Raw genomic sequence first — 13,751 nt, forward strand, 5'->3', positions numbered from 1 at the left:
AAAGACAAGATAACATTAACAATTAGCATTCCAATTCTTTTTCATAAGCCTCTGGCTTTTTTTTATGCGTTTGGCATTCATTTTCATGTTCTAAGTGACTAAGCTAGTCGGTTTTCCATCAGTGGAAGAACACTTCCTTGTGAAACTTTATGACTTTATAATGATATTCAAATTGCAAAACAAAACCTAAAAATAAAGACGGCCTCTGATAACGACACGCATAATAACCGTGTCCTGTCACCTGTCTTGTGACTTTCCGAGTGGAGTGCGTCACACGTTTTTGCGTGAAATCCCCCTACCTGTCAGTGGTTTGCGACAGTCGGAGGAGTAAGCTGTTAAAGAAGCCGGTGAGTTCTTTCTGCAGTCTCTGGCTGACATGGTTCTTCAGTTCCTCCGGCGCCCCGGGGCTCTGAGTTGAAGCCTGGGTCTCCACACCAAGCAGCAAATTAAGAATGGACGCCGTCTCCTGGATGATAGATAGAAGAAAGAACACCAACAATTTTCTATTAGTTTGTTTTTTTATTTAATGTTTACAGTATATTATGTATATATACTTAAGGATTTATCCCATGTTAATGTGATAATGCCCTTTCTTCTTCTTTTGTTCCCTAAAATGTTTTGTATTAGCAACTCATTTCTGACACATCTCAGAAGTGCCTCCCTTCTTGATACCACCCACCCTCTCCCTGCAAAACTCTGATCTAGAAGAAGCAAACACGCAGGATTACTGGTTGAGCAGTGCACATGGAGAGTTAATAATAAGTGTAGAGAGCGACAGATGTTCCTGAAACGGCTCAGTAATTACAGAAAAGTCAGAGCAGAGCTGCTCACCCCTACCAGGCATTCAATCTGAGTCTGTTTTAGCTGCCAGGGGAGGGCTTATTGTTTACACACACGTTAATGAGAAAACCAAGGTGAGACTGATTAAATCCTAAAAGTAGCTCTCCCCGCTAAAACAGTGTGGTGATTCTTCTCCTCGGGCAAACATATGAATCCAACATTGTTTTAAGAGCTCAGGAAATAATCTCTTCCGCAGGTCTGAGGTGGTACGCTGTGATACTATCTTTCTGTCGTTATGAGAGAGTAATATGTTCGGCTTGTCTGCCGGCGTGTGATTTATTCGAGCTTTGATTACAGGTATATAACCCTCTGTGTTGGAGAGGAGAGAGTCTAACCAGATTACTAGCGAACAGAGATGCACACACACATGTTTTACAAGCTTATACACGCCAAAGACAAGCTACAGTACAGTAGTACACATAATCGTAGGGCGGTGCAAAAATATCAATATAGCTTACTATCGCGTTCATTTTTTAAACGATAGCATATGGATATGTCCGCGACTACAAGCAAGCGGCCGTATACTGTTACGTGATCCGCTACGTGATCCCGAATCCTTCCTGCCGACACATGATGGATGTAGCGGTGTAGCGCCCAGGATTTAGGAACAGGTGACAGAACGTGTCATTTGTGTAATACAAATACCTTTTGAAGCAATTTGTCCGCCGAGTTATCAATATGTGATGTGCGTATTAAGACTATCCAGGTGGTATACAGCAAGTTGTATTTTCAGCTCTATTTTTACATTTTCATTAAAAAAGTATTGTATTATATTGCAATATGTATCGTATCATATCGCAATATATTGCGATATATCGTATCGTGACACGTGTATCGCGATGCGTGTGCTTGCCAATACACAGCACTGAATAGTGGAAAATAGTACATCATCGATACCCCAACCACACTGAAACTTATACCAATTTGTGTTCAAAATAATTCTCAACTATCCCTTAAAGTCAAAACCTTAAAAAATATATTTTTTTAGTAAAGTATTGCTTTCCTGCTTGCAGACAGTGTCAAATATGTGCACCTGGTTGAGAAGCAGCCCCAGTATCCAGCGAAGGTCCTTGTCTTCTGGGTCAGATGCAGACTGTGTGTGCATGTGTTTGAAGTAGGCATTCAAAAATGCAACAATGCCCACCAGTAACCTCTCATCCTCAACACTGGCTGGAAGCACCTGGAGAAACCTGCAGGGAGGAAGTGACAAGAGACCGAGAGAACAAGAAGAAGAGAGCATGTATAAAAGAAAAATCTCAGTAATAACTTAAGACATTCTTTGTCTAGTATACTGAATACTCTTCTTTGTTTTTTTCTATTAAACAGATAAGTAAAACTGTACAGTGGAAATATTAATTGTATTATTAAGACATATGCTGCAACAGAAAAATGTTGGCAGAGGGGTGGCGATGAAATGATGGAATCAACTGAAATAATTGACTTGAATGCATCACATTTTTATTATTTTCATTTTGTAAAATTTTTGTTTCAGGATTTGACAGTAAGAAAGTTACAGTAAGAAAATCGATTTTTCTTAAATAAAAAAAAATATATATATATTTGTAATTTAATTCGCACAAACGTTTTGTCAAAGATATCATGAGTCCGTCATACTTCCTCAGGGAAGCTTTAATACTTAAATCAGGCTGTGTAACCAGAAAAGGCATTGAACACTATGAATTCATGTAAATCTTTCAAAAGAAGAGAAAAAGACATACTGAGCTCACTGAACCACGGAAATCAATTGGTTCAGAGCAAGTATTGTTTCGTTCGACAGCAGCAGTAATAATAATGGCGTACTGCTGGGGAATGTCATAAAATCCTCCCATCATTTTCTCAATTCATAAACCTTAACAAGACATATTTGCTGGTTATTAGCATGTCAACCTAAAGTAGAAGAATTTCTAACTGTATTTGCATCCTGTGTACCTCGTCACTGCTGCCTGCCAGCTGAGGGAGTGAAGGGTGTCTCTGCAGCTGTGGGTGGGGGTGTGAGGGAGGGCCAGTTGATCAATCAGTAAATAGAGGCTCAGCCTGGAGAGGGCGGAGGTCACCGAGCTGTGTCCCGCTGCCGTCACGATGGCCTTGATGCAGCCCTGCAGCGCAGAGGGAAGATGCACCGCCTGCAGCGACAGGACCTGTGCTTCTGACAGCTTTAAGTCAGGATGAAATCTGTGGGGACAACATGTAAATGGTAAAAAAAAAAAAAAAAAAAACACATATATTCAAAAGCAGACTACATGACTGTCAAGTGCAGACAAGTGCGCTGCATCAGAAGCATACTAATGACTTCATTAACAAACATATTTGATCACCAATCTGGGGGGATGAGACATTTATGAGTCATCCAAAGAGAGATGTTATTCGAGAATTACTTGTAACCGAACCAAGCAGAGGCGGGCATCATACCAGCTACGATTAACAAGCAATTCTCAAGAAAACTGTCAAAACAAGATGAAAAACGTTATACGGTAAGAAGATAAATAAGACAAAACAATATCATCAGAGACAAGGACCTGTGCACAGAGTTGTACTTTACACAAAAAAGGAAGACACCTCTCAATTTTCACTGACTAACTCATCTCAAACAAGCACTCTTCTCCCAATCATAGCACTGTTAGTGGATTGATCCATCTATGGTGGGCTTTAAACATATTTGCTGTAATCAGGCTGGTTAGAACTGTGTGGGAGACATTCTCATCTTTTTGAATTAGGTCACATTAGGAGTAAATGAAGACAGATGAAACACAAGATGCCAAGCCTTTTCAAACAAATTAATACAAATCTACACGACAGAGAACATTGTATAAGAGTGATATATATATATACATACATGCACATGCGTAAGAGTAAGAAACATTAGGGTTCTTACTCAGTAACATTGGTAGAGACGCCATGTAGCTCTTCGAGGAGGTTGTCTATCCCAGAATGCCATGCAGTGTTCCAGGCCACCTGCAGGGCTAGGCGGGCGGGAGCCAGGGTCAGGAGGTCAGAGGACGAGGGCAGGACACAGCAGTACGGGCTGACGGCGTGATGAGTCGCTGCCTGGAATGGGATGTTGTACCTGGGAGAAGGGTAAACTTGTTTGTATTGCTTGTGCAGTTTGAATGTTAAATGTTGACCTTCATAACTTTACAGATGAGGTTTACCTGCGTATTACTGACAGTGGCAGGGAGAATGGTGTGAGGGTCACATCTGTGTTGGATATGTCCGACCTGATGGGACACAAAAAGCAGGTCGCGCAACAAAATATTGAACGGATGCACGTTTATTTTAGGAAATTGGAAAGTTCAAAAAGAGGAAAAATAAACTCACCATATTTTAATGCTGGCAATCTCGTCGAATAGCAGTAAACTCATCAGGACAGCGATCTCATTCCCACTGCCTTTGTTCTCCTTTAATATCAATGATGCTATAACGAAGACATAAAATACAGGTAGTCACAATCAAGATGTTATAATTTTAATTAAATTACTGATAATTTAGGCACAAATTATGCAGAGATGAGCACCATGGCAACTAGTTGCATCATACTAATACGCCAATTACTGCAGTGTGACAACACGGTTAAAAGCTATGCATCAATGGATGACTTGTCATCTTTTTTTGGGGGGAGAATGTGCCCCTGAGCTACACAACACAACGTGTCTAGCTGTTACTTAATGAGTTGCCTTGTGAATGTACCCCTGAGCAGTGTGAGGAGCAGGAGGTTGCGATGTGCCAGACTGTGCCTCAGAGATGGATCGGCGTACGCCAGCTTCCTCAGGATACATACGCAAGGCTCCAGCAGGCAATCTAAGCTCTGGGGAGAACAGCAACATATGCAAGCCAGTGTTTAATTGCAGGGAAAACACAAACAAATACACATATTCTCTTCCCGTCTCCTCCTGCTCTCACATACAAATGCACAGGGTGTCTTTTTACCGTCTCTTCACATAAGCTAAACCCGAGACCCGCTCAGGTTGGGGACAAATATAACCTGCAGGCATGCCTCTCATACACACTTGTTAGTTGAGACAAATCATTCTTTGTGGCCCTGTTCCTTCACCTCCCATGTAGCCAGACATGCTGGACGATTACCCCCTGTTAGCGGCTTCTGATTCGAGGCTTGGGAATGATCAGCAGACTGTAGTAACTGGAGGGCAAAAAATCACTGCTGACCAAAGCCTGTCTGACACTATTAATGCAGGCCACTTCACCCTTCTCTCATGCACGCCTCAGTGGGTTTCCTCCACGTCTGCTGGCAACTCATGTACTCACATGAGCAGATATAAACGAGGACATGTACACGAACGGGAGTGCATGGAACTGCATTTACGAGGCAAAGGGGTTGTTTCACAGCGATTCATTCGGCTCACGTCCATTTATCACTTTGCCCCCCTCCCCCCCCCCAAAAAAAAGTGTTTTTACCTCGTTGCCGTTTACACTCCCCGTAATGAAAGAAACTACTTTGTCTGTTATTCCAAGGTTCTTCAGCACCGGGTGCATTGCTGTGTCTGCAGGGAAGGAAGAGAACAATTCAAAATACAGACAATAAACATTTGCATAGTCATTAACTATTTGCTTTTTCTGCCCGTGTGAAACATATGGTGGTGGGAGGGCACACACTCTGCTGCAGCTCTCACACACTTTTAAAGTTGTTTGTTCATTTTATCGAGTCCATCAAATTGTCTCTAGAACCCCGTTTAGGCCTTTGAAACCTATTATTATGTGGAAGACAATTCAGGCACTATGCGTCATTATGGAATATTAAATTCAATATCATTCTCAAATCAACTATTACTACATTCTGTTGTACTTTGCAGTGATATTATCCCCTTTGCAGAGTTGCAAGTACTTCTGGTGCACAGAGTGCATAACCAGTCAGTGTGTTTCCTATTAAAATATGCCTCCACATGAGCACTCTCATAAGACTCAACCATGAGAGAGGTGGTTTTAGAGTATTAGCCTGATTCAGCATGGGAACGCATTAAAATAGATGATAAATACATTTTTAGATAGACAGCTGACCTTGTAGCACTACAGACAGCTGCTCTGCAGCTGATCTTCTCAGGGAGATGTCAACAGTGTCTGAGGACAGGATGCAAAACAGCTTCTCCACCGACTCCACCTAAGCCAACATTAAACACATTAAGCATCACTTTATATCGGCCCGTGCAGATGTGTCTCCAAGTGTGTTGTTCTTGACGTGTGTGTGGATTTGTACCTTAAGGAGAGACTTGTTGCTGGTGTCCAGCGTGATGTCTAAAGGGTTTCTGAGGCAGAAGAGATTGGGGAGCGAGGAGATCACCGTTTGATCCAGGTCTGGTCTGGCTGTGTTAGCATCGTCATCGCCGGTTAAGTGGGGCACGATTTGTTGCACTGCTGCTATTCTCACACTGTTAATAATGAGCAGAGTTTATGCAATACTTGGGAGTTAAATATTTCATAGAAATTCCTACTGTTTAACTTCGTTTGGCAACCACACAAAACGGCTCTATTCAAGTGGCAAAGCAAGCCTTTTGTCTGCATTAGAATACTAATACATGGCTGAAAATGTCACCTGCCTTTCAGTTTTTGGTTGATTGGTTGTCAGTAAATGGCGGACAGGGTAGATAAATCTATTAGCTGTTGGCAAAATGTACCAGGGCTTGTCTCCTGGCCAGTGTGTGGAGTTAATTTCCATCTCTATCAATATGCATGGGCTGGGACTGGATAGCTGTTTTACACATACCTCACAGAGCACTTAGATGACTTGATATGAACATCAGCTGACAGCACCAGACAGAGGTAATATGTCCATCACATTATGCGTTTTGAAGCAGAATATTTAGACTCTCAGGAGTTTTGTCTGAATCACAAAAAAGCCCCGAGACCCAACGTCAAACCAATCAAACAACGCGAAGGTGCAGAATAAAACATACCATCGCAGAGATATATATACGCAAACTACACATCTCTGATACGTGCAATCATCTGGGCTGGCACATAACACCCAAACAAACACAGAGAGACACAGCGTTGACAAAAAGAAAGACTCACGTGGGTTGTTTGGTAAAAAGAAGTCGGAGCGCTGCTTTTAGCTTGGCGGTGCTTGGGAACACGTTGTCTCTTGCCCCGTCCGGCATGTCACTTATCAGCAGGACGCAGTTTCCCAGCGATTCTTCAGTGCCGGCATAACCCTGCCACACGCGCACGCACACGCACGCACATGCACACACGCACACACACACACAGGAACACACAAACGCAATTCTCAGACTGCCTTGGCAGACAATGGAGCGAACAATGGGGAATTCCAGCTAAGCTGCACAACAGTAAATAAAATATGCATTGCTTTGATAATGGGTGGGTTTCATTTCGTCTCTTGTTGACATGGTGGGCCCCATCTCTGGATGGCCTCCTTGAATTAAATCACACTTGACAGCCTAGTCAAAACCTCATGTATATTCATGAAGAATTTTCCAGGCTTTCTGTTGCCTGAAACTGAACAATTAATAAATGTTTTTCACCCCAAAAGGAAACAATATAACACAGAATATGTAAATGAGAGATAACTACATTATTCTCACTGGCAGCTCAATATCCAGTCTTTGTGGTCCAAGAGCGCTAAAATTGAACTTTTGATCATATTTGTTTTGATTGTGTATAACATACACAACACCCCCCCCCCATGCCATAAATGTAATGCAATATGCCGCTTTATGAGCTCTGAAGTACAAATACTACACAGCCTCTACAGGGAGCACAACACCTGTAATATGGGCATGACCGGGTAAAGTGCCTCATTGAATCTGTCCCAGGTTGATGCTGTCATCATCAATCGTCCTTTGAGCAGGAATAGCAGGATATCCTTGGCAGCGACGTTCACCTATAGATCACAGGTAAACTGCTGAATTCACAAAGGCGCTGCTGGCAAAAACATTTACTAGCAAGTAGTGACAGTGACAGACTTTGAAACGCCTAAATCACATGACACCAGTGAACCCTGACAGCGTAGCATGACCTTAAAGCATTGTACAATAACTTAAGCGACACGCAGAAACCCCTGCACATTTTGCCTACCTTCTCTGCAGAATCCTGGAGTCCAAAAGCACTTATTTCATAGAGCACCCTGTGGTGCAGAAGGAAGTTGACTCCACCGCAGGCTGCCGATTCCTGTCGTGACACATTCTGGATGCCAAGGCAGTCCTACGGGGTGTATGTAATCACACCAAAGCACATCATAAATTATCACCGTCGTCTCACTTGTGCTCCCATACGAGTTCCAATTCACTTTAAATGTAGCCATGTGTTCAAGACGGCAGTTAGTCAAATGAAAAGCAAGTCTGATTTCAAATGTCAAGTGGGTTTTGGTTTATAGCTCGCTGTCAAAGACGTGAGATTCATCCATCTTCATCCTACTTGTTTACATACACACCCACATTAGGGCTTTAGTAGCCGTAATTGTTTGGCCGTGAACCTGCACGCTCTCATTTAAACACCGATATTAGATGGCTGGCTCTGACCTTGACCAGGTTTAAAGTGTGTTCATATGTTTCCGTCTTGACAGGCAGTGACGGATGGGACAGCAGCTTGAGGAGAAGTTTCTGGCTCTCTGTTCGGAGGAACGGACTGGGCTGATCAAACCTCCACCTGGTGACGGACCACCACAAATAACTCAAACTCGCGTAAAAACAATAAAATACATAAATGCCGCAGAACAAATGACTGACTTTTTTTACATCGCAAGATTTTGAACTTACAGGTGAGAGCAGATGTGAACACATTCCTTGACGATGGGTAAGTGCTGGTGAAACGGGAGGCCGTCTATGGCTTGGTCTGCCAGCTCCAGTAACTCCAACCAGTTCTTCTCTCCCTGCAGAAATAAATCAATAAATGAAGAAAAAAAGCCTTCATGGGTTTTTTTAAGACTTTTTTTAAATTGTTGTTTATCTATAATAGACGACCCTTTCTTTGTAGACTGCAGAGCTACTTTTGCTATTTGCTTACTGTAGTTATGTGACATGCAGCTCTTACCTCGGCTTGTGCTTCCTTGAGAAAGTTACAAGTGGAATCCATCCAGAGAGCAGCGCGGTTCACCCTCCTGTAGAGGTCATGGCTGTCTGAGTTCACCTGCTCCAAGTAGGCCACCGCTGTGTCTTGCATGCTGGGTAATAAACTTCCCAGTGAAGTGTCCAAGCACAGGTAGAAAATAGCTGTTGCTGTGTTTTCCGGGAGATTGTCACTCGCCTGCGTGGGGTTGAGAAATCTTAATGTTCTACTACTTTTTGAGTTTAAGTAATCACAGAAAACCAGAAAAGAAAGTATTGTAATTTGATCACGCAAGTGCACAGAAACACGCCTGCACACGCATACCTTCTCAAGAGGGAGGATGGTCTGAAGGAGTTTAATGGTGAATACAGCGATGCCTGTGTAGGCTATTCTGTGATGAACCTGAGAGCTGTGGGGAATATCTGTTGAATAGCTCTGATGGTAGCTGAGAATGTCCCCCAATAGTTCCATGCAGGCTTGCAGCTTCTCCTTCTAAATACAAACACAGACAGAAATGTAGACAAAGGCACGCGGTGCCACACAAACACGGCAACACACGTACATGCATTCACATCGTGTGTGCATGTTCACATACACAGGCACACACCGGCGCAAAGCTACTGGCAGGGGGCCAAGAGAAAAATTGCTCGTTCCAGGCGTTAGGAATTGAACGTAATCAGATTTCAGGGTTATTTTGGGACTAGATACAGATCCACCCTATCTCCGTATGAATAAATTGGAACAATCTATTCTCAGCCACTTTGTTCTATAGGGAGGAGAAATTGAACAATAGAGGAATTAAACCAGCAGGGGGCAGTAAATGTCCTGTGCATTGCTGTGGCTGGCATGAACAGTACGGCCCCATTCCCGCAGGGAAAAAACCTAGAGGTCTGGCACACTAAAGCTGCTCTCCACATAAAGATGACAAAACAGTTCTCAGGCTGCAAGACTCTGGGCATGTATTAAACAGCAGAGGGCCAGAGGGACCTGGGCTTGACAAGTGCATAAGTCCCCCTGCATAGGAACACACTCTTTAAACAGTCAGGGAGGATGACAAATGACTCTGCATGGTTAAAAAAAAAAAAAAAAAAAACACGAGTTTAACACATTCCATTGTGTGTGGAGTTTATACACAAAGTAAATGGAGACATTTACCAAACCAACGATTCTGTACTTAAAACCCAGGAGTACAGACGAGAGGTGTGTGTACACATATGTGTGAGAAGCTTTGTAAACAACAGGACGCCTTTGTAACCTTATATAATTCATTCAGCTCAATCACACGCCCGCAGCTCTCCTTGGCAGTTGAGTACCATATGCCTGTTTGTGTGTTGGAAACTGTCTGGTGGCCAAGCCAGTGTCCCCCCCCCCCCCCTCCTCCCTTTCAGTGAAGTGTATCCATTCATCTACATAAGAGGCTGTCATGAGTTGTGTTTTGACTTGCCAGCTCCATCCCCACCAGGCTGCGATCGTCCCAGACCAGCTCACGAACACTGTCCCCGAGCAGGAGGACGGCGTCGCACAGCAGCTCCAGGACATGATGGAGCGCATGCGAACCCTCTGAGAAAGAAGAGAGGAGGAGAGAAACTGAGGAGGAGCAAGATCCAGAACTGACAGAATGCAGTCAATATGGTGAAACAGGTGAGGGGACATGGGCAATATCTGATCGTTGCTAATTCAAACAAAAACACAGTGGTAGCTGATTTATATTGTTCACAAAATCTTTCCCTGTTTACATAAAAGACCACAATGACTCCTACCTGTTTTAAGCAGTGGGATGGCATGTGTCATGGTGGCAACAGTGAACTGAGCCAAAGTGAGCTGCTGTAACTGCAACTCCAGGACATCTTCGGCACCCAGGTCCGGAAGCTCCAAGTGCGCCACGTCTACGGGTGACTGGGGCGTCTGCCGGGGGGCCTGGACCGATGCTCCGCCTCTGTGCGAGCTGCCACTGGATGGATCACAGTCAAGAGAGAAGGACAACTGTACATTCATGATCTGTACATGGACCACTGAAATACAAGGAGTGACGTGTGAGCTGTATAGGGATGGATCATAAAAACTGCCATCATAGGAAACAGAATCAGATTTTGAAACACTACAGACCGGCCGCTAGAGGGCTCCTGGTCTTATTTATATCTAAAAAGAATAATAACATCCTCCACAGGTCTCTCTCATGTCGTTTCATCTAAGTGTGCGGGTTGCTGGTGTCACCAGCAATGTTGTCATTATCAAAGCCACAAAAAAAAGTTTCTAAAAAGTATAAGACTCCCCTTTTTAAGTACGGTCTGGTGAACGGAGTTGACAACGATGCTGAATCATATCAAAAAGCAATTTCTTCAAGCAAGACAGATAGACTAACATAATACCGTTTGTGCCTCAGAAGTGCAACTGAGTGAATCTCTGCTCTCACCGCCGAGATGATCGCTAAAGACATGCAAAGAAACAACACCGAGCGAGAGCTGACGCACCAAAAGTGATGCAGTTCAACATCTTCCACAGTCTCCTTCAGCGTGTTACTAAAATGCACAGTTTACACACCTGGTGGAAGCTGCGTCTCCGTCTTGGCCGTCTCCGCTGGCTCTCTGGCCTGTGCGTCCCACCACAGAGGGCCGAGGGGAGCACTCTGCCGCCGGAGACGAGGCCTGGGAACGCTGGGTGTAGGAAAAGGACGAGTTCTGGGACACAGGATCTACACAACCACAAAAAAGGAAATACAAAAATTAGTTAAGAGGTGATACAAACGACTCATTGTGAGAAATGAATCAGTTGGATTGGAAAGATGTTGCATTTATTTAAAATAAATTGATAATTTGAAGAGAAAAAACTAAAACAATAACGCAAACAGAAAGTTTGAAGTTTACTCTTGAAACATGTAAAACGATGTGGTATGATTTGGGAATTGGTCGTGTAAAGGATATGATTGAAAATTGCAACCAAATAAGAAATATATTTGTTTAAAAACTAACTTTATAATAAAAGGGAGACATGTAAACTGACAGCATAAGCATCCAAAAGTCTACAAATCACCAGCTGCGAGTCATATGGCACGCTACCTTGCTTTGTGGAGTAAAAGCTTGGATCTTGATGAAAGCGTAGTCTCCTCCGCAGCCCCACACAAAGCTGCCGAAGGCAGGAAAGCGCCTGCAAGTGGAGGTAGCCTGCCTCACCTTTACCCGAACCCAGCCTCAACAGGGACAGGAGGTTCTGAAAACAGAAGGGGATATTAGAGCAGTTATTATAGCTGTAAATCTGGCTTATGGAGAGGTTTTCTGAGGACCTAATTACCAACCAGCAACATCCAATTAAGACATTATCGTAATTGGGCAAATATATTTCTTTTTCGGCTCCGTATAAAAACAGAAACAGAGCCCGAGCTGAAACAACGTACACAGACAGGACCTAAACTCAGACAGCGATAGAAAAGTTGTAATAAAATCCACTAAATAAAAAGGGCAAGTAGAATTGAATTATTGAATTTGTTATAAGTTCAGATTCCAGATGCCCTCTTCAGCTAATAGTGTCATGTCTCTAAATCCAAGGATGGCAAAGTAAAGCCACAATTGGAAAAGTACTTTCCCATAATGATTTTTGATGATGAGACTGCAGGGTGACAGTATGCTAATACTGCCTGGAGACCGATCTAACGTAATGCATCGCTTTATTACCAAACAGTAATGTTCGCAGTTGTGGCTCATCGGGGCCACGTCTCCTCCCAACACTCTGTCTATGCCAATTAAAAGAAGAGCTCGGTGAAGAGATGAACTATGTTGCCGACTGGATACTGGTGGATAATGTAAAAAGTACAGAAATAGGGAGAGAGAATATCTCTTGAATGTAAAAAAAAAAAAAGAGAAAAGATTTGAACCGAAGCACATTGATCTTTTTTTATTTGCAACAAAGGACATTTTAGATTCCTCCATAAGCCAACAAGACCAGGACGAGGTCACCTGCAGACAATTTGGCCCCTTTTTGCAGAATCCCTGATATTCAGCATTCAAGGCGGCCTTAAGAGGAAAGAAGCAAAACGTTCCACGAAGGTCTTTCGAACCCTGCAAGAAGGTCATCATGACCAAACTATATCCTCGCGGCAATCTAGTGCCTGCTCAAGCAAAGAAAGGCCCCAGAGGCCCCCACAACCTCCTACAAGATCAGGGACACAGAATTATAAATTGGTGTTTTGGTCAAGGACACCATTTGACAGGTTATTATTTTGACAGTGGCTTGAGTGACCATCCCATAAATTCCATTGTGGGACGGTCATGTTAGCCACTCAGAGCAATATATGTCATCTAACTTGATGTGAATAAACAAGAATGCTGAACATTATGAGCAGTTGGCCGAGAACCATCGGAAAAGCCCTGGTGGAGTTCTTCAGTCACATCTTTAATGTTGTCTCTTTGGACAGCCACGTTGAATCAAACACAGAGATTTTAAGGGAAGCAACAAGCCGCCATGTTTAAGTCAAATACAGGCGTTTGTCTTGAAGCATAAGCATTGGGACTGTCAATAACCAAACATCCTTTACAGTAAAAATGACAGTAATTCTAATGCCATGTTCAAGGTGCTGAAAATAATACAAATTCTACTTGTATTTGATTTTGACGACATTATCTCAGTATGCCGAACGTTGCACTGACACCGAAACATTCAGAAGAAACTCGTTGCACCTGAAGATGCTGAGATTCTAACATGACCTGTTGTTATAGTGTGGGATCAAACCTGTGACGGCAAATAATGGGACCTGCGACCACGACAGCACACCTTCTGTATACAACAACTTTCTGTATGCTCAGAGAACAACCTACTGCTTAACGTCAGTAAAACCAAGGAGCCGATTGATGATTTAAAAAAAAAAAAAAAAAAGGAGGCGAAGACGCACACCCCTGTCTACATTC

General features: G+C 43.2%; 1 protein-coding gene across 1 annotated transcript in view; it reads right to left on the reverse strand.

The window, feature by feature from the left end:
* rttn (rotatin) overlaps window positions 1–13,751 on the reverse strand; it is a gene marked incomplete at its 3' end in the record, with an annotated part of 28,962 nt that overhangs the window by 12,704 nt on the left and 2,507 nt on the right. Inside the window, exons 7-27 of the mRNA XM_079181594.1 lie at window positions 11,910–12,060; window positions 11,395–11,545; window positions 10,614–10,804; window positions 10,298–10,413; window positions 9,178–9,345; window positions 8,839–9,051; window positions 8,565–8,677; window positions 8,328–8,454; window positions 7,885–8,010; window positions 7,574–7,690; window positions 6,862–7,001; window positions 6,047–6,218; window positions 5,851–5,950; window positions 5,251–5,336; window positions 4,525–4,642; window positions 4,156–4,252; window positions 3,990–4,055; window positions 3,713–3,904; window positions 2,770–3,012; window positions 1,874–2,030; window positions 300–466 (exon numbers count right to left, since the gene is read on the reverse strand). Of these exons, the coding sequence (XP_079037720.1) occupies window positions 300–466; window positions 1,874–2,030; window positions 2,770–3,012; window positions 3,713–3,904; window positions 3,990–4,055; window positions 4,156–4,252; window positions 4,525–4,642; window positions 5,251–5,336; window positions 5,851–5,950; window positions 6,047–6,218; window positions 6,862–7,001; window positions 7,574–7,690; window positions 7,885–8,010; window positions 8,328–8,454; window positions 8,565–8,677; window positions 8,839–9,051; window positions 9,178–9,345; window positions 10,298–10,413; window positions 10,614–10,804; window positions 11,395–11,545; window positions 11,910–12,060 (3,011 nt within the window). The remainder of the gene's footprint in view (window positions 1–299; window positions 467–1,873; window positions 2,031–2,769; window positions 3,013–3,712; window positions 3,905–3,989; window positions 4,056–4,155; window positions 4,253–4,524; window positions 4,643–5,250; window positions 5,337–5,850; window positions 5,951–6,046; window positions 6,219–6,861; window positions 7,002–7,573; window positions 7,691–7,884; window positions 8,011–8,327; window positions 8,455–8,564; window positions 8,678–8,838; window positions 9,052–9,177; window positions 9,346–10,297; window positions 10,414–10,613; window positions 10,805–11,394; window positions 11,546–11,909; window positions 12,061–13,751) is intronic.

The sequence above is a fragment of the Pholis gunnellus genome (assembly GCF_910591455.1).
Source record: "Pholis gunnellus genome assembly, chromosome: 20".
NCBI lineage: Eukaryota > Metazoa > Chordata > Actinopteri > Perciformes > Pholidae > Pholis > Pholis gunnellus.